This window comes from Vigna angularis, chromosome 1, assembly GCF_016808095.1.
Source record: "Vigna angularis cultivar LongXiaoDou No.4 chromosome 1, ASM1680809v1, whole genome shotgun sequence".
Lineage (NCBI taxonomy): Eukaryota > Viridiplantae > Streptophyta > Magnoliopsida > Fabales > Fabaceae > Vigna > Vigna angularis.
In genome coordinates, this window is record NC_068970.1 from 64,638,042 (window position 1) to 64,656,441 (window position 18,400).

Consider the following 18,400-nt stretch of genomic DNA (forward strand, 5'->3'; position numbering starts at 1 on the left):
GAATAATCTGTAAAGAATAATGGGTTTCGTATAATTTTATTATTAAATATTTTGTATAGCCTTAAAAAAATGGTATATATATTATATAAATTCAAATAAATTGTCTTGAACTTGTCAAACTACACTTATAAAGAATTAACCATCAAGCGCCAACAGATTTTATAAGTCACCACTCAAATGAAACAAGGTGTATCAAAGTGAACAAACCAAGAACAACAAATAACTTCTTATACATCATCTTCACTCTTCCACGTTAACCAAATAAAATTTTCTGGTTTTACAGCTCCATGTAACAAGTTGGTACATTAAAAGGTTAGAAAAAGCTTTTTCAACGTTTACTTTCTCCATTGAGGAGTTGTAAAAGAGCATAACGAATGTGCTGTCTAAGATGAACTGATAGGTTTCCTATAAAGAAACCTAATCGATATCCCTCTCAACACACAAAGAACAGCCAAAAATACTGTATAACCTCCGAAATATTATTGAACAGAGAAAGAATACAAGAGTCAAAGTATGGGAGCCTAACCTCCCCCAACAGGAAATAACTATCCTGTTCAGACAAACAATAACGAATCAAAAGCCCTCTCTCCAACTACCAAACTCCTATTTATACAATAACATTCCCGCCCTTTATCTAACTGTAAAACAGTTAGATAACTAACGTTTCTTTCTTCTCTCATACACCAATAACCTCCTATCATTACTCCCCCCCTTTTCAGCAACCTTGTCCTCAAGGTTGAACTCAGGATATTGATCCTGAATAGTTGCTACATCTTCCCATGTAGCTCCCTCCTTACCTCCTTGCTGCCACTCGATCAAAACTTGATGTAATACCTCCCCTGCTTGTTGTATTTGCCTCTGATCCAGTACACGTATGGGCCAGAAGTTCGGTCCCTCAACTTGTAACTCCTCAGGCAACTCCTTTTCTACCCTTCTGTCCCCCACCGCTTTCTTTAATTGTGAAACGTGGAATACCGAGTGAATTCTGGCTGTTTCTGGTAGCTTTAGCCTAAATGCCACTTGTCCCACTTGTTGTAACACTTGAAAAGGGCCAAAGTATCTCGCCGATAGCTTCGGATGTAATCGGGTGGGCATAGAGACTTGTCGGTGCGGTCTAATTTTTAGATAGACCCAATCATCGACTTTTATGTCTACCTCTCTTCTTTTCTTATTGGCCTGCTGCTTCATTAAATCTTGGGCCCTACTCAAGTGAAATCGTAGCTGCTTAAGAGCTTCGTCCCGTGTCATCAGATCCTGCGCCACGGCTTCCACAGGGGTTTCCCCTGGAACAAATCTACTAAATGATGGAGGACTTCTTCCATATACCGTTTCGAATGGTGTGCATCTTGCAGACCCCTGGTAGCTGGTGTTGTACCAGAATTCTGCCCAGGGTAAGACACCATACCAGTTCTTCGGCTGTTCCGAGCAAAAACAGCGTAAGTATCCTTCAATAATCCTATTAACCACCTCGGTTTGACCATCCGTTTCCGGATGATAAGCAGTACTCATTTTAAGTTGAGTACCTTGTGCCTTGAATATCTCTTTCCAAAATATGCTCAAGAACAATGGGTCCCGGTCACTGACAATGGAAACTGGGATACCATGTAGTTTAATAACCTCCCTTGTAAATATTTCAGCCACGATTTTAGCAGAGAAAGGGTGTTTGAGAGCTATAAAATGGGCATATTTGCTCAATCTATCCACAACCACCAAGATAGCATCATGTCCCTGCGACTTGGGCAGCTTTACAATAAAATCTAAACTTATCTCTTCCCACACTGCTTGAGGTATGGGCAACGGCTGTAATAACCCCTGAGGCGACGCAGCCAAATATTTATGCTGCTGACAAACGGCACAGCTAGCAACATACTCAGTTATCATCTTCTTCATCCCTAACCAATACAAAGATTGTGCTATCCTCCTGTACGTCCTATATACCCCTGAGTGCCCTCCTGTTTTGGTTTCGTGAAATTCAGCAAGCAGCTTTGGAATCCATATCGACCTCGCGGACAACACCATTCTCCCTTTATAATGTAATCTATCATTCTCCAAAGTGTATGGTGCATGTGAGTTAGGATCCCTCTGTAAGTCAGCTATCAACTTCCGTAATGTCTCGTCCTCCTCTACCTCCCTCAAAAGGTCTTGAAAATCTGGCCAGAATAACCTAGATATTGCCTGCAACTCCTTCTCCTCCGTCTCCCCCGCTCCTCTCCTGGACAGTGCATCTGCTGCCCGGTTGGTTGCCCCTTTTTTATAGACAATCTCGAAGTCGTACCCCATGAGTTTGGCCAGCCAGTTTTGCTGGTTCTGTGTGGTAATCCTTTGCTCCATTAAGTACTTCAAACTCCGTTGATCCGTATACACCTTGAACCTCCTCCCTACTAAGTAGGGCCTCCAATGTTGGATGGCTAAAACTAAGGCCATTAATTCCTTCTCGTATACTGATTTGCTCAAGGAATTCTCCGACAAAGCCTTGCTGTAGAATGCAATCGGACGTCTATTTTGGGTTAGGACAGCCCCTACCCCCCCTCCAGATGCATCGCATTCAATACTGAATTCCGTGGTAAAATCCGGCAAAGCTAAAACTGGTGCTGAAGTAATTGCAGCCTTCAACTTATTCATGGCTATCCGCGCCTCCAATGACCATTCGAACCTCCCCTTTTTAAGTAGCTCAGTCAGAGGTTTCGCCAATTTACCATACCCTTCTACAAAACGTCTATAATAGCCCGTCAATCCGAGAAAACCTCTCAAAGCTTTCAAAGTTCTCGGCTCCTCCCATTCCACGACTGCCTTCGTCTTCTCACTATCCATCTCTACCCCAAGTTCTGAGATCTGATGACCCAGATAGCGTATCTTTTTTCTCCCGAATTCACACTTCTTCTGATTTGCGACCCACCCATCCTGTTCCAACACCTGCAACACCATTTCCAGCTGCTCCAAATGATCTTTCCATGTCGGGCTGTAAACTAGGATGTCATCGAAAAATACCAACACCCATTTTCTTAGATACGGCCGCAACAAATTATTCATGGTACTTTGAAAAGTGGCCGGTGCATTCATAAGGCCAAAAGGCATCACCAGAAATTCAAATTGACCTTGGTGAGTTCGAAACGCCGTTTTGTGCACATCCCTTTCCTCCATTCTGATCTGGTGGTAACCAGATTTCAGATCAATCTTCGAAAAATATCGTGCCCCCTTCAATTCATCCAGCAGCTCCTCAATTACGGGTATGGGAAACTTGTCCGGGACGGTGGCTTTATTTAAAGCGCGGTAATCAACGCAAAATCTCCAACTCCCATCCTTCTTCTTCACAAGGATGACGGGGCTGGAAAAAGGGCTGGAACTGGGTCTGATGATACCCGCTTTAAGCATGTCCTCCACTTGACGTTCGATCTCGTCCTTCATTAGATGCGGGTACCGATAGGGACGAACATTTATCGGGTCACTTCCTTCCTTCAGCTGTATGCGGTGCTCCTTGCTACGTGTCGGGGGAAGGCTTTGCATGTCACGAAATACCCCATAGTGCGTTTGCAGCAGGCGCACTAATTCCCCTCTCTGCTGTTCCGTCAAATCAGTTCCCCACTCAGTATTTCCCTCTGCCTCCACTACGCACAAACTCCAAACTACCGCCCATGACTCAGCATCCACCATCTTCAAGAGACCTTTTGGCTTTACCAGCTGGCGCGCTAGAGTTGGATCTCCTCTAATCTGAATCTTTTTATCCCCCATTACATATTCCATCGTCATTTTACCCCAGTTCGTTCTCACCTCTCCCAGTTTCGCCAGCCATGCAACTCCCAATATCACGTCAACGCCTCCTAACTCAAACACGTAGAAATCCTCCTCAACGTCAACATTTTCCAGTCGTAGCGTCACTCCCTCGCATCTCCCCTGTGCGATTTTTTTATGCCCATCTCCTAAGCTGACATTATACACGGGTGTATCTGCCACCGATAAGTGTAACTCCTCCGTCAACCCTTTACTGATGTAGTTGTGACTAGCCCCACTATCTATTAATACCACTACATCCTTATCTCCAATCTTACCCTTCAGCTTCAGGGTCTTCGTGGATGTTAATCCTTCTGCCGAACAAGCCGAGAGTTCCATCGGCTTCTCTTCCAGATTGGCCACCTCCTCACCATCGTCCTCCTCCTCGTCCTCAGCCAACAAGAGGACTCTCAAACTTTTCTCAGGACAGCGGTGTCCCGGTGCAAATGGACCCCCGCACCTATAACAACGCCCCTCTTCCTTTCGTTTTAGGAACTCCGGGTACGGCAAATTCCTCACTAATCTCCCTCTATTCTCTCCTCCATTCACATTACTTCCCCTAGTCATCGAGTTCGCCGTGACGGCGTCTCTCCGTACTGACCCCGCGACCTCTGTTCTTCCATTCGGCGGCATCGTCGACCTATTCAAGTCTGCCCGTGTCACGCTTCCCATGGGCCGGGTACCGAACGGGTTAATCTTGAACCCACCCAAGAAACTCCCCTGCGCTCTCATTATCGCATCCTCCACATCTCTCGCAATCCGCATAGCGTCCATCAAATCGGGCGGATTCTGGATTCTCACTTGCCCTTTTACATCTTCCCTCAATCCCGCAAGGAAATAACCAAGCACTTGCTCCTCCGGTATTTCCCTGGTTTGTCCCGTTAGAACTTCAAAATTGCGGACGAACTCTTCCACCGTACCGTCCTGTCTCAGTGTCGATAATCTTTCGTAAATCGATCCTCTAAACCCTCCACCGAAACGATTGATCATCGCTGCCTTCAGACCGACCCAAGAACGGTTCTTCGCTTTCGCTTTCCAAAATGTAAACCAATATGCCGCACTCCCCTCCATACTAACGTAAGCGATTTCCACCTTATCCTCGTCACTCGTCACTTTTTGGATGTCGAAAAATCTCTCGGCCCTGTTTAGCCAACCGAGAGGCTCTTCCCCCTCGAATGTCGATAATTCTACCTTCTTCCGCCATGGTTTCTGTTCCGTCCCTCTATCGCCGGTTCTCCCATTTTCGTTTCCTCCTCCAACGCGATTCTGATTATCGTTCACCGAACTGTCATCCGAACTCCCTTCCGCTTGATTTCCACGCGCACCCAAGATCCTCATAATCTGTTGCAGGTCTCGTCTTACTGCTGCCGATTCAGCCTTCATACCTTCCATCGTAATCTCAATAGCCTCCAATCTTGCCTCCGTAGCCTCCTCCATTTTCTCACGCCCCGTCAAACTCCCCACGGTTTGGATCCGGCAGGTCGGACCAAATTGATAGGTTTCCTATAAAGAAACCTAATCGATATCCCTCTCAACACACAAAGAACAGCCAAAAATACTGTATAACCTCCGAAATATTATTGAACAGAGAAAGAATACAAGAGTCAAAGTATGGGAGCCTAACCTCCCCCAACAGGAAATAACTATCCTGTTCAGACAAACAATAACGAATCAAAAGCCCTCTCTCCAACTACCAAACTCCTATTTATACAATAACATTCCCGCCCTTTATCTAACTGTAAAACAGTTAGATAACTAACGTTTCTTTCTTCTCTCATACACCAATAACCTCCTATCATGAACACTGCTAGATCTTTCTTCCATCGTGTCCTTATTTCAGGGAAATTTTGCAATTTTGAGCAACACTGAGACAAAGTTTCTTTAGGAATTTAATCTCAGAAAAGGTCAAATGGAAATATTTTGAGGGAAGAACAGTTCGAGAGATTTATGAAACAGAGTTTCTTGAGACTTTCAAAGTTTAAGGACACACCTCCAATGAGTTGTATATGCAATTCATCATATTCTTATTAGCTATTATTAGCCACTTCGTTTTCTCCATCATATCTCTCAATTATCACATCTAAGTAACTAAAAATAAGATCAAATTATAATATATAAATAAATTTGCAAAACTCACGTTACAAATCGATTTTATCGATTAAGTTAGTCTCAATAGTCTACCTTCTAATACATCGAAACTTCATTTGCCTAAAACGGGGTATTAAGAAAGTGCCTGGTCGATTCTCTAGTTTCACATAAGGAATCCTGGTTGAAAACATTTCAAGATTCCAACACGAGAAAAGAAGAATGAAACCTGGTGACATGGATACAATATTGTTGGGAACAATTACACTTTTGCGATTATAACATCTATCTAAACGTAAACAACTAAGCTTGCTGAGTAATATGGAAGAGTGAACTTTATATTATATGCATGTATCAACGGTTTACCTTTATTTATCTTTATCTCGTCTCTCTTCTTCTTTCTAATAAAAGTATATTGTAAAAATTTAAATGAGAATGACATCACTCTTATAAGAACAAACTGACAAAGTGAGTTAAAATTGAACCTTATTGTATGTTAATGTTAAGTGATGCAGATACATAATTTATTATAGGTTATATTGAAGTTATATGATAATAAAAAAGTTAGATTAATTACGTTTAAGTCTTTAATAAATTTAAATTTATTTAATTATGTGAGTATTCAAATTTTTTTTATATTTTCTAATTAAGATATTAAATTTATATATTTTACTTGTTTAATTTTTCAATTAATTATATGATATGAATGTTATTTTGCTTATATGTCAACATATTAATAAATAAAATTAATAAAAACTTCACTAAAATATTTAAATTTATAATACCACTTAAATTCAAGTATAATTGACATAAATGAACAATAAATAAACTTATATAAGACATTAAAATAAATTTTTTAATCAAAATTTTGAGGTAATAGATTTGAGTTCTTATATGTTTTCTATCTTATTTATTTCTATACAATATAAAATTTTCAACTTATTTTAAATTTTTAATCAATGAAACAATGTGCTTTATGCTTCAAGAACTTATTAAGGTTGAAGTCTCTCTCCTATAGAAATATTTATTCAAGTCATAAAAGGTTCGAGAAAGAGAGAGTTTATATTAATTTTTTTTTTGCAATTGTCACTCAAATTATGTGATCATTGAAGTAAAGAATTTTTTCTTTTGGATTAGGAAACGAGGTCATTCTATGAAACTGATGATGATGACTATAAGATCATAAATATGTATACACAAGTGTATGATATACATGATGTTATATATTGTAATTTGTATGTGATTTCATTGAAGATCATTGTGAGTGTAATATTATGTGCATTTTTCCCTTTTATGGGTGTGTTTTTGCCTTTTATAGGTATGCTTTTACCATTTTATAAGTATGTTGTGAGAGATATTTATGACCGAAATATTAAATACAAAACTTATTATAGAAAAATATATTGTATACATCAATAATGATATAATCACAAAAATCAATGTATGAAGTGGTAAGAGTTTGAAGAAGGTTTGACTATGAAGTTAAAATAGGTGGAAAGAACTATTTTGACATAAGAAATTGGGAATGAATTTTCCAAAATATATACTTATGATAGGTGATGTACATTTATATTTAAATAATTTTGAGAATTTAAAGTTACAATAAAATAATTCTTTTTAGTAATATATCTAGTAGTTATAAACAAGAATGATTATATTAAATATAATAGATTATTCACGCACAAATACCTCTTATAAAGTAATTATCGAGTATTGGTGATAAGCCACACTCACCAATGGAAGACCAATTAGTAGAAGAGCAAGAGACTAGCCCACTAAGTAGCTTTCTGTTTTCCTCTTCCTATCTTCCTTTGTTTCCCTTGAAGACTCTCCAACATTGCTTCCGCTTCTATAAAGAGGGCATAAGCCGCATTCTTTTATTGTCACAACTGATCGGAACTCTCTCATAATTTCTCTGTAATCTTGAGGATTCCAGTGACGACTAATATCAAAAGTGAAGCTTCGAGTATCACAGAGCCTAAGGCTCATGCCGCTCCTCCTTGGGGACTCCAAGTTAAATTTCCACATGAATGTGTGATCTTGATTGACAACTCTCTCTTTACCATTCCAATTGAAATAGTTCATTAGCACATCATCATCTGAAATAATATGTATATCATCATCATCATCAGATTCCAATTTTAGGCGGTAACTAAAAGAACCACGTCTACCATTACTATCATTGCTATCTAACAATCCAAAAACCACACACAAAGCGAAACCAATGAGCCTGTCATCGCTGCAGAAACTTAAATCTTCATTTACACTCACTGAACTTCCTTCGCTGCGAAAAGGGAACCAATGAGGAACTGCAGTCCCTGGAAAACAGAAGAACACAGACCTATATGTATCGTGGGTCATCCTGAGCCTTGCATCCTCCTCAATGTTAGCACGAGCACCTGAATCCAGTTGTTGGGCATTGGTGAAATGAAATTTGAAGACACCCTCCTTCGACTCTGAGCGGTTTCGATTTGACAGCACTTGTCTAATGGATGGGCAATCCAATGCCACCAGTTGTTTTAGAAAAGGGGGCATCTGTGGGATGCATTCAAGATTTTTGGAGTCACTCAAATCAAGTAATTTCAAGCTTGAAAGATGAGCAATGCTTTCAGGAAGGTTCACGATTCCGCTCTCACTCAGTGACAGTTCCATCAATGACGACAGGCTACCAATGTGTGTTGGGATTTCTGTTAATTTGGCACATCCCGAACAATCAAGTTTACAGAGATGCTTTAGATTAACAATAGAATTTGGGAGTGATTCGAGATCCGTGCATTTGTTGAGCTGCAGGGATCGAAGATTAACCAAATTGTCAAATGAGGAAGGCAGATCTTTGATAGCCGTTTCTGTTAAGTTTATGTGAGAAAAAGTTTGTGCCGGCTCCGGGATCTCTGGGAAGGTCCTTAACCTTAAGCAACCACACAAATCAAGTTTCCTCAACTTCAATTTGAAAATGGTGCTTGGAAAAGTTTGAAGTGATTCACAGTAGGCAAGGTCTAACTTGCATAGTCTGGTGAGCCTTCCAATGGAAGATGGAATACTCTCAAGATTCCAGCAACTGCGCAAACTCAGTTCTTGAAGCCCTACCGCTAAATTTTCCATCGTGTCCTGAGTCTCGGGGAAATTTTCAAATTTTGTGCAACCACTGAGACAAAGTTTCTTTAGGAATTTCATCTCAGAAAATTCAAATGGAAATATCGTAAGGGAAGAACATTTCGAGAGATCTATGAAACCTCCAATATCCGTTACTTGTTTTTCTTCATCTGCTTCCCAATATCCGTCAAAACTAATGGAGAAAATTTCACTGTCATAGGATATCAAGAGATTTTCATTTCTAGCAAAGTGCGCCTCTAAGGAAAGTCCAGTTTGCAATTGACGCTCCAGTTTGTCATGAGGGAATATTGGAGCGATTAATGATGACGATGGAGGAGAATAACATATTTGGGTTTGACTGATTGAAAACATTTCAAGATTGCGACACGAGGAAAGAAGAATGTATCCTGATGATCTGGATAGAATATTGCTGGGAATATTTACACTCCTCAATTCTCTACAAAATTCTAAACGTAAACAAGTGAGCTTGTTAAGGAATATGGAAGAGTGAACTTTAATCAACTTTGGACAACCATTCAGAATTATTTCTTCAATATTTGGTGACATGGAAAGGTCTTGTATTCTAGTAAGTTTCTTAGAATAACTCAAGTTGAGCCTTTTCAACTTGGGTAAACTCTGCCACAAAAAGGAAATGAATCAGGTAATAAAGAAAAACTAAAATGAAGCTTATTTACTTTTCTTCAATAAACTCCTACTTACATATCGGTTGAGTTTACGTTAAACAATTACAGTGGCTATGAATTTGATAGTTATTATAAAAATTCACAAAATTTAACATGTTTTCTTTCCTATCTAAGTTTACATCCTAATAATTTCAACCTGATGAAAGTAATTTATAATAGATGACAATGTAGAAATACTTTATATTATGCATGTATCAACTATTTATCTTTATTTATCTTATCTCGTCTCTCTTCTTTTTTTCTAATAAAATTATATTGTAAAAATTTAAATGAGAATAAGAATAAACTGACAAAGTGAGTTAAAATTGAACTTTAGAAAGATTGTGTGTTAATGTTAAGTGATGCAGACAATATATAAATCCATATTTCCGTGATTTATTAAATACATAATTTATTATAGGTTATATTGAACTTATATGATAATAATAAAAAATTATTAATTAAGTTTAAGTCTTTAATACATTTAAATTTATTTAATTAAGTGATTGTTCAAATTTTTTATATTTTCTAATTAAGATATTAAATTTATATAATTTACTTCTTTAATTTTTCAATTAATTATATGATATGAATGTTATTTTGTTTATTTGTCAATTATTAATAAATAAAATTAATAGAAACTTCACTAAAATATTTAAATTTATAATACCACTTAAACTTCAAGGATAATTGGCATAAATAAACAATAAACAAACTCATATAAGATATAAGACTTTCAATTTATCTTAAATTTCTAACAAATGAAACAATGTGCTTCATGTTTCAAGAGCTTATTAGATATTCCAATAAGTTATATGATTATTGAAGTAAAGAAGTTTTCCCTTTGGATTAGAAAACGAGGTCATTTTATGAGGCTGATGATGATGATTATAAGATACATGAATATGTATACACAAAATACTTTATATGTGATTTCATTAATGACCGTGTACCTTATGTGTATTTTTCCCTTTTAAGGATGTGTTTTGATCATTTTATGAGCATGTGGTGAGAGATATCTAAGGTTGTATTATGACTGAGAAATTTTAAATACAAAAACTTATTATAGAAAAAAGATATTTTATGCATCATTGGTGATATAATCACAAAAATTAAAGTATGAAGTGGTGAGAGGTTGAAGAAGGTTTGGCTATATGAAGTTATCATAAAGTAGATGGAAAGAACTATTTTGACATAAGAAATTGGGAATGAATTTTCCAAAATATATACTTATGATAGGTGATGTAACATTTATATATAAATAATGTTGAGAATTTAAAGTTAATTCTTTTTAGTAATGTATATGGCAGTTATAAGCAAGAATGATTATATTAAATGGGGCGTTTCGAATAATACAAAAGAAAAAAATAACATTTATCTTTTATAAATTAGAATAGAATACCCATACACAAGTATCTCTTATAAAGTAAAAAAAACAAGCACTTTATCCACATACTTCACACATAATATGGGTAGACAATACAATCATGGACCATAAAATAAAATGCATCAAACAAATGCATGTTTTACATATTTGATTTATAATTATCTTTAGAAGCATGTTAAATATGATTGTAATGATATATGCATAATTGAGTGGGTCTAATAAAAGAAGTATCAAAACATGTAGATATATAGTACAGAAAAATACTAGTAAGTTTAGAACATAAAGGAATATAGATAACTTGAAAACCTGATCTTCTTCCCAAAGTTGTTTAAGACGGCAGTTTGGCATTTCGAGTCTCACTAGATTTTGTGGGCAAAAGTTCGGTGATAAAGATCTTTGAGGGAAACCGTTCCAATAAAGAATCTTTAAAGTGTCTGGTAAAATTACAAGAGATGATGCAAGAGACACTTTGGATTCGAATACACGCCCATAACCAAAATTATCGACCATAAGCATCCTAAGATTATCCATCTTTTGGAAAGCTTGTCCATGTACTATAACTTCTTTTATATTCTTCAAATCTAGTAAGATACACTGAATTGCATCTGACCCCTGAAAGTAAATCAATGTAATTGAAAAATAAATAAACATGAAATGTTCCACAATGTTTAATAACAACTTAGTGGTTTGCAATTTAAGAAAAGTAAATCCATTTGACTCTTTCAATTGAGTGATAATAGAACATACCTTTTTCTTTTTTAAAACCTCATGAATTTCCTCATCCTTGAACAATCGACTGCGTTTTCCAGGATAATGAGGACACTCTTGACGAACAATTTCTTGACCCATTTCTTGTATTAGATCGTGCATTACAATTCTACCATTAAAGATAGATATTAGACATTTGTCTTTCAGAATCTCCATTCCAATCTTAGAAGAAAAACCACAGTCGTCTAATCTTTCTACTACCACAATCTCCTCGTGTCCCCTATAAAAGCAAACGATGTCAAGAAAAATATTCTTCTCCTCGTCATCAAGCCCATCATAACTTAATTTTAATACACTAAAAATTTTAAGATCTTGGCATTTTTTTAACTTTTGTAACTGACTTTTCCATGCTTCTCTTGTTCTGCCATAAAGTAATGAGCCCAAAATTTGGAGAGCTAATGGAATTCCTTTTGCATATCCCAACACCTCTTCTACCAAGTCCATGTACTTTGTTTCTTGCGAAGAGTTTTGTTTAAAAGCATGTAAACTAAAAAGTTTTAGAGAATCAAGTTCATTCAACTCCTTAACTTCGTAGATGTCATCAGCTCCAGCATTCTTTAACACTTGTTTGTCTCTACTGGTTAAAATGATTCTACTGCCTTGTCCAAAACTATCACGCCTTCCTAACAATTGTTTAACTTGAACTGAATCGGTGACATCATCAAGAATGATGAGAATCCTCATTCGTTTGAGTCTTTCATTGTAGTATAATAAACTAGGATTTAGAAGCTCAGACATATATTTTTCTCTGACAGTGTCTATTCCATCTCTTTCTATTTTTTTCTGAGTGTCTAAAACAAGGCTTCTGGATACAAATTGCATTGCAAATGTGTGATATATTTGTTCAGAAATTGTAGTTTTTCCTATTCCTCCCATGCCACAAATTCCTATGATCCGAATATCTGTTGACTCAAAATGCATCATGAACCGAATTCTTTCAATATGTTTTTCAATGCCGATAATTCCAGGATCATAACTATTGGAATAAAGATCCAATTTTTTCAAAATATCTTTCACAATTTCTTCAACAAGTGTGTTTTCTGACCTGACAGATAATTTGGAAAATAAAGTTTTAGTATTCAAGCACAAAGCTAAACTAAACTAAAGAAAAATTCAGAAGATAGTGAACATCATTGAAGAGATGTTCAACGTAAGCATACGACATTATCTTCATATATTAGCTTGGTTGATTAAAAAATTTCAAATCAAGATCGCAAAAGTTCTACAGTAACTGTTTGTGACTTTTGATACTGAAGAACAGAGCTGAACAGAGTTAAACTATAACAAAGTGATATGATCAAATCCATGACCGATTAAGAGAAAGGAAAAAAAAGAAACACCTGAGAAATCAACAGATTTTAGTAAATGAAAAGAGATTCTGAATATATGAAAAGTGGATGTAAGAAATATAATGACCTGATAACGTTTGAATCCCAACCGGAGAATCCAGCAGCTTCTGTTAGAGCATCCTTCCATCCTTGCACTTTGTCCATGTTGTCCTTAAACCGCTGTTCATGCTCATCGAATGCTGCTTTGTATCTTTCTTCTTGCTTCCTGACAGTTGATGGATCCACTTTGTAGAAAACCGGTATCACGTCCCTTTCATATATCTTCTTGCAGTTCAGTATCTTAGTCAGTTCATTCAAGCACCACGTGGAAGATGCATAGTTTTCGGAGAAAACGAGGACATAGATCTTTGATTCTTCTATTGCAGTTTGGAGTGCAGGCGAAATTTCTTCGCCCCTTTGTAGTCTGTCATCTCTATATGCTTGGATGCGGTTCCTGTGCAGCGCGTCGTAAAGGTGACTGATGAAGTTGTAACGCGTGTCTTCCCCTCTGAAGCTGAGAAACACATCATACTTAGTGGGAGAAGTAGACACTGGGAATGATGAAGAACTTCCTCCCGACATTGAATCAATTAGAAAGATGATGAAGATCTAGAGGGAATGATGAAGATCTATGAAGAACTCTCCTTTCTGAAAGTATCTGTTGGTGTTGTTTGTTATGGTCTACCACGTAGTCAACACTTGTTATGGTCTACCACGAGTCAACACGGCAATAACTAAGGTATTGAGGCTCAACAATTTGGAGAATAATTATGGACTCTAAATTTAGATCATTTAATTGAGTGGAAACTTAACAAACGTTTTATTTAAATAAAATGGCTAAAATGTACCTTATTTTGAAATAAGGACTAAAAATAAATTTGTTTAATAATTTAGGAACTAAAAACATATTTAACTCAAAAAAATATTATTAAAAATTAGATAAAAGTTGTAGAAAAAATTAATATAAAAAACAGTTATAAAAGTAAATATTTTTATTAAATTTTATACTATTGTAATTGTAAAAACATGTAACAGAATAGTAATTTTTTTTGTCAATACTTTTTCATTAAAAAAAATAAAATAGATTGTAGTAAGATCGATAACATATAACATATTTTTTTATTATTATTATTATTATTATTATTATTATTATTATTATTATTCACCTTCAAAAATATTCAAACTATGTCATTTTGTTCAAATTAACATAATTAAGTTGTTATTAACCACTACACCAACATAACTAAATTTATGATAATGGTATGGTGTAAGATAAAATAAGACTCTTTTTAAATTGGTAATTTTTTAAAATTATTAAGTAAAGTATACTTTCTCCTTGTAAAACACAAGTAAAATTAAAAAAAAAATCTCCAGCAGATAAGGGTGTTAATTATTAAGAGTTTATCTACCACTTTTATATAATTTATTTTCTCATAAAGAAATTTAATTGAGATTCTATTTTTAATTCACAGTTTGTTGAATAATAGAAGGGGGACTGATGGTATGAAGTGTCATAATCTGAGTTAAAACACTGAGAAGAAAATTGATATTCAATTAAATTGATAGTAAACCATTAGAAGAGAGTATATAAAGAGCTCAATCTCCCTATAATGATGATTCAATATCTCCAATATCTTAATTGCCATAATTAGACAACAATGTTGATAACATCTCATCACTCAATAATATCTTTTCATAACCCCAGAAAAATATTTCAAAAACTTCTTTAAGGTTGGTAGAACTTTCATTAGTTGCAGATTCCATAGAGAACCTAACTTTTGTCTCAATTGTAAAGCTTTTCTTTAAAATAAAAATTACTGGTGTTGAATTATAGGATTAAGATGTTGAGGGAGAAAAAGGAGAGAATAGAGACTGAATATGGTAAAATTAATCATAACTTCATATGATATGATCCACTATGGATGTTTCAATGCGATTGATGTTATATAAAAGGAAAAATATGTAGTTCTGTTTACACTAATGAAATACTTGTAATCGTAATTAAATCAAAGATAATGATACTTTGACAATATTTTTTTGACAATATTTTAACATTGTTTACGTGTTATTCTGTGATTGGTCTATATTAGTATTTATGATTATTATTATTGATTATGAAATAATTTTAGACCAATCACATAATGACACATAAACAATTATAAAATATTATAAAAAAATATTTTCAAAATATCATTATTCTTAAATTAAATATGTTGGTCTCACAAAACCAACCTCTGCCGCGGCATTTGTTCAGTCGGGCTTGGACATAATAAGAACTCAAATGGGTGGAATATATACACAACATGAGTAAGCTGGAAATTCCTCTGTTTTTTCGCTCTAAAATCAAACTTCTAACAAGTAAAAAAGGTTTTTAAACTTATTTAATATGTTTCTTTAGGTCGTAAAATGCATAAGTATTAACTATACATGGAAATAGGTTTCTTTACTCTCTTTTTTATAATATGTTTTTGATTGTTTAATTTTTAATAAAAATTTAAATTAATCTCTTTTCAAAAATTTAGACTGATTTAATTCTTTTAACCAAATTTAATTCTTTTAAATTAAGATCTGAAAGACTTTTAAATTATTTCTCCACCTTTCACAACAATATTTACTTTGTTCCAGTTTTTTAGAAATTATAAATTCATTGAATACTTTTAAGAATTTTCAATTATGAGTTATATGGTTTGTTCAGTCATTATTTATTATAAGTTAATCTTTTTGTGAATTTAGTTGTAAAGCATGACGTTGTAAAGAGGTTTTCTTCTTTAATGTGTCCTTTACAACTTTAACAAACTTTTTGTTAATGTTGATACTATGGTATTTTTTTCTTTGTCTTAATTGACGACAATTGTGGTATTTCTTGTTTGACCTTTATTAAAATGTATTTAACAGTCACACATTTGTAGAAAATTAGTCATTACATAATTTAAGAAATTAAGATGATTAATTTCTAATTATTAGATATTTTTATTATAATTGATTTTGCATCATGATATAAATACATATGTTGTGGTATGTATTATACACACAATACATTCATAGCATATACAACAAATCTATATGGTATTAGTAGTTGAGGGTTCGATCTTTGTTTATTTTGTTTTCTCTTTTTTTTTTGGTGAATAGTATCTATAACCATTATGTGCCTCTTTTATCTATTAATGAGTGTCTTTTTCCTTTGGTGACCACTACCAGTTGAGACTGTCTTCCTCCAGAGACCATCACACTTCATTCATCGATCTGTCATTGCACGTGCTCACACTCGTTGCCTCTTCTGGTGCATATGTCTCACTTGGTTGACTGAGCTTGTCCTTTGCTGGTCGCGCTTCTCCCAACTAACCGACCTTATCCTCTACTGGCTAAGCTTCTCCCTAGCTGACCAAGCTTCTCCTCTGTTGGCTAAGCTCCTCCCTGATAGACTGAGCTTCTCATTACCATCGAGCTTCTCCTCTACTGGCTGAGCTTCTGACTAGAAGATCGAAATTCTCTTCTGCTGGTCGAGCTTCTACCCAACTAACCAAGCTTCTCCTCTACTGGTCGAGTTTCACCTGCGTGCCTATACAAGGTAACCATGCAACCAACACAACTTGTCTCCGAATTGCTAAGTCTGGTAATCTTGTAACCTGTATTTCTCAGTCCTCCTCCCTTGAACTTTGGACCTTGGATTCTTGATTCTAATGCCTCTAATCACATGTCTAGTAACAAGTTCCTTTTCTCAACTGACTTATTTGGATTATTTACCCTATGTTACTATGGCAAACAACTCTCAAATAAATGTTCATGGCATTGGTCAAACACGACATTCTTCTAATCTTACCTTAGATCATGTGCTTTGCATTTTCGGGTGTTCTTTTAATTTAATCTTCATAATTAAGCTCACTCTCATATTTGGGCTCCTAGTCGTGTTTATTTTGCTTTGGGTTTCTATTACTTAGTTACTTTAATTGGTCATTTCTCTTGATGTTCTTAGTTATTCTTAATGAAAACATTTTCAGATGTTTTTTTTTCTATTTTTTAAGGTTTTTGAATTGAAATTCAAAATCATTTTGGCATCTCTATTAAATCTTTACACACTAACAATACTCTTGAATACATGTCTTTCCAATTTTAGTCTTTTCTAAGTACACATGAAATCTTCCATCAAACATCTTGCTCTCACACATCCCAATAAAATGGTGTTGTCGAAAGAAAGAATCGACACTTGGTTGAAAATGCTTGTACTCTTCTTATTCACCATAATATTCCTCTTCGCTTCTGGGGAGATGTCATTCTAACAATATGTTATTTGATCAACCACATACCTTACTTCGTTCTTAATAATTAGGTTCCTCACTCTCTTTATCCAACATAAGATTTTTTTTTCATATATAATATTAGTTGATTGATAAATATATTTTCAAAGGTTTAAACCCTTCGTTGGTCCTCAAGTTTGTATGAAAATCTCAGTTGGGTCCTCAAGTTTTTTTCTGTCTCAATTGGGTCATATTTTTTGTAAAAGTGAGCACATTTTGCCATAACCGTTAAGTGTTGTGAAACGGCGTTAAAATGGTGTGAGCTGGATTTTTCAATTTACGGACGTGGCATTGTGCATTAAAATTGACTGTTTGTTGTTTTTATCCACGTAGGCTACGAAGCCCTAACATTTAAGGGCATCCCATCTCATCCAAAGTATATTCTCCTGTTGGAGAGGATCGTGTTTCGTCTTGGTGAACCAGAGCTGGTGTCTTACGTCTTGGGCAAGCACTGTTGAGGAGGTGGTAAGGATGTCTCGTTCATCTTCCTCTTGCCAATGTTTGGGTTCGGCCATGCAACGCAGTAGTGGCAGTGTTAGGAGCTTCGATGGAAACCCAAGATGCCTCTGTGGTCACAGTGCAGTGTTTCGTACTGCGAGAACCCCTAAGAACAAGGGGAAAAAATTCTGGGGTTGCCCTAACTTCAAGGTCAGTTTGATATCACAATAAATCTATGTCTATTTATTTGGGTTTTGACGAAGGTGTGTGTGTTGGTGTTGAACAGGGTGGGAGTGGAGAATTGGTTGGTTGCAACTTCTTCAAGTGGTGCATTGACGAAGGAAATGAAGGAAAATGGTTGAATGTAGAAGAAAGGACTGATAGTGAAAGAACTGAAGAAGTGGGTGTGATGAGCATGGAAGACAGTGTGTTGCAAATGGAAGAAACATATTGTCCAAAGATCAGACTGGGTTGTATAGAGAAAAGTTTAGTTAAGTTAGATAAGTGGTTTAAATTGTTGGTGGGGATGATCTTTGTCATATTTGTTTTGAATGT

The 18,400-nt window shown here is 35.5% G+C and overlaps 1 protein-coding gene across 1 annotated transcript; it reads right to left on the bottom strand.

The window, feature by feature from the left end:
• Window positions 1-7,456: 7,456 nt before the first annotated feature.
• LOC108342980 (disease resistance protein RPV1) lies at window positions 7,457-13,830 on the bottom strand. Its single transcript, XM_052875390.1, has 4 exons — window positions 13,201-13,830; window positions 11,764-12,829; window positions 11,323-11,628; window positions 7,457-9,582 (listed from the first exon to the last, which is right to left on the bottom strand). Exons 1-4 carry the CDS (start codon window positions 13,692-13,694, stop codon window positions 7,621-7,623), a joined length of 3,828 nt encoding a protein of 1,275 aa, XP_052731350.1. The 5' UTR covers window positions 13,695-13,830; the 3' UTR covers window positions 7,457-7,620.
• Between the last annotated feature and the right edge of the window lie 4,570 nt (window positions 13,831-18,400).

What these genes read in the sequence shown, in the direction of transcription:
- LOC108342980 (XM_052875390.1), bottom strand. Translation starts at nt 13,694, where the DNA reads ATGTCGGGAGGAAGTTCTTCATCATTCCCAGTGTCTACTTCTCCCACT. An exon ending in AGGTTTTAAAAAAGAAAAAG is followed by an intron (nt 11,629 to 11,763) that starts GTATGTTCTATT and finishes ATTTACTTTCAG; the next exon opens with GGGTCAGATGCAATTCAGTG. An exon ending in AACTTTGGGAAGAAGATCAG is followed by an intron (nt 9,583 to 11,322) that starts GTTTTCAAGTTA and finishes TTTTTGTGGCAG; the next exon opens with AGTTTACCCAAGTTGAAAAG.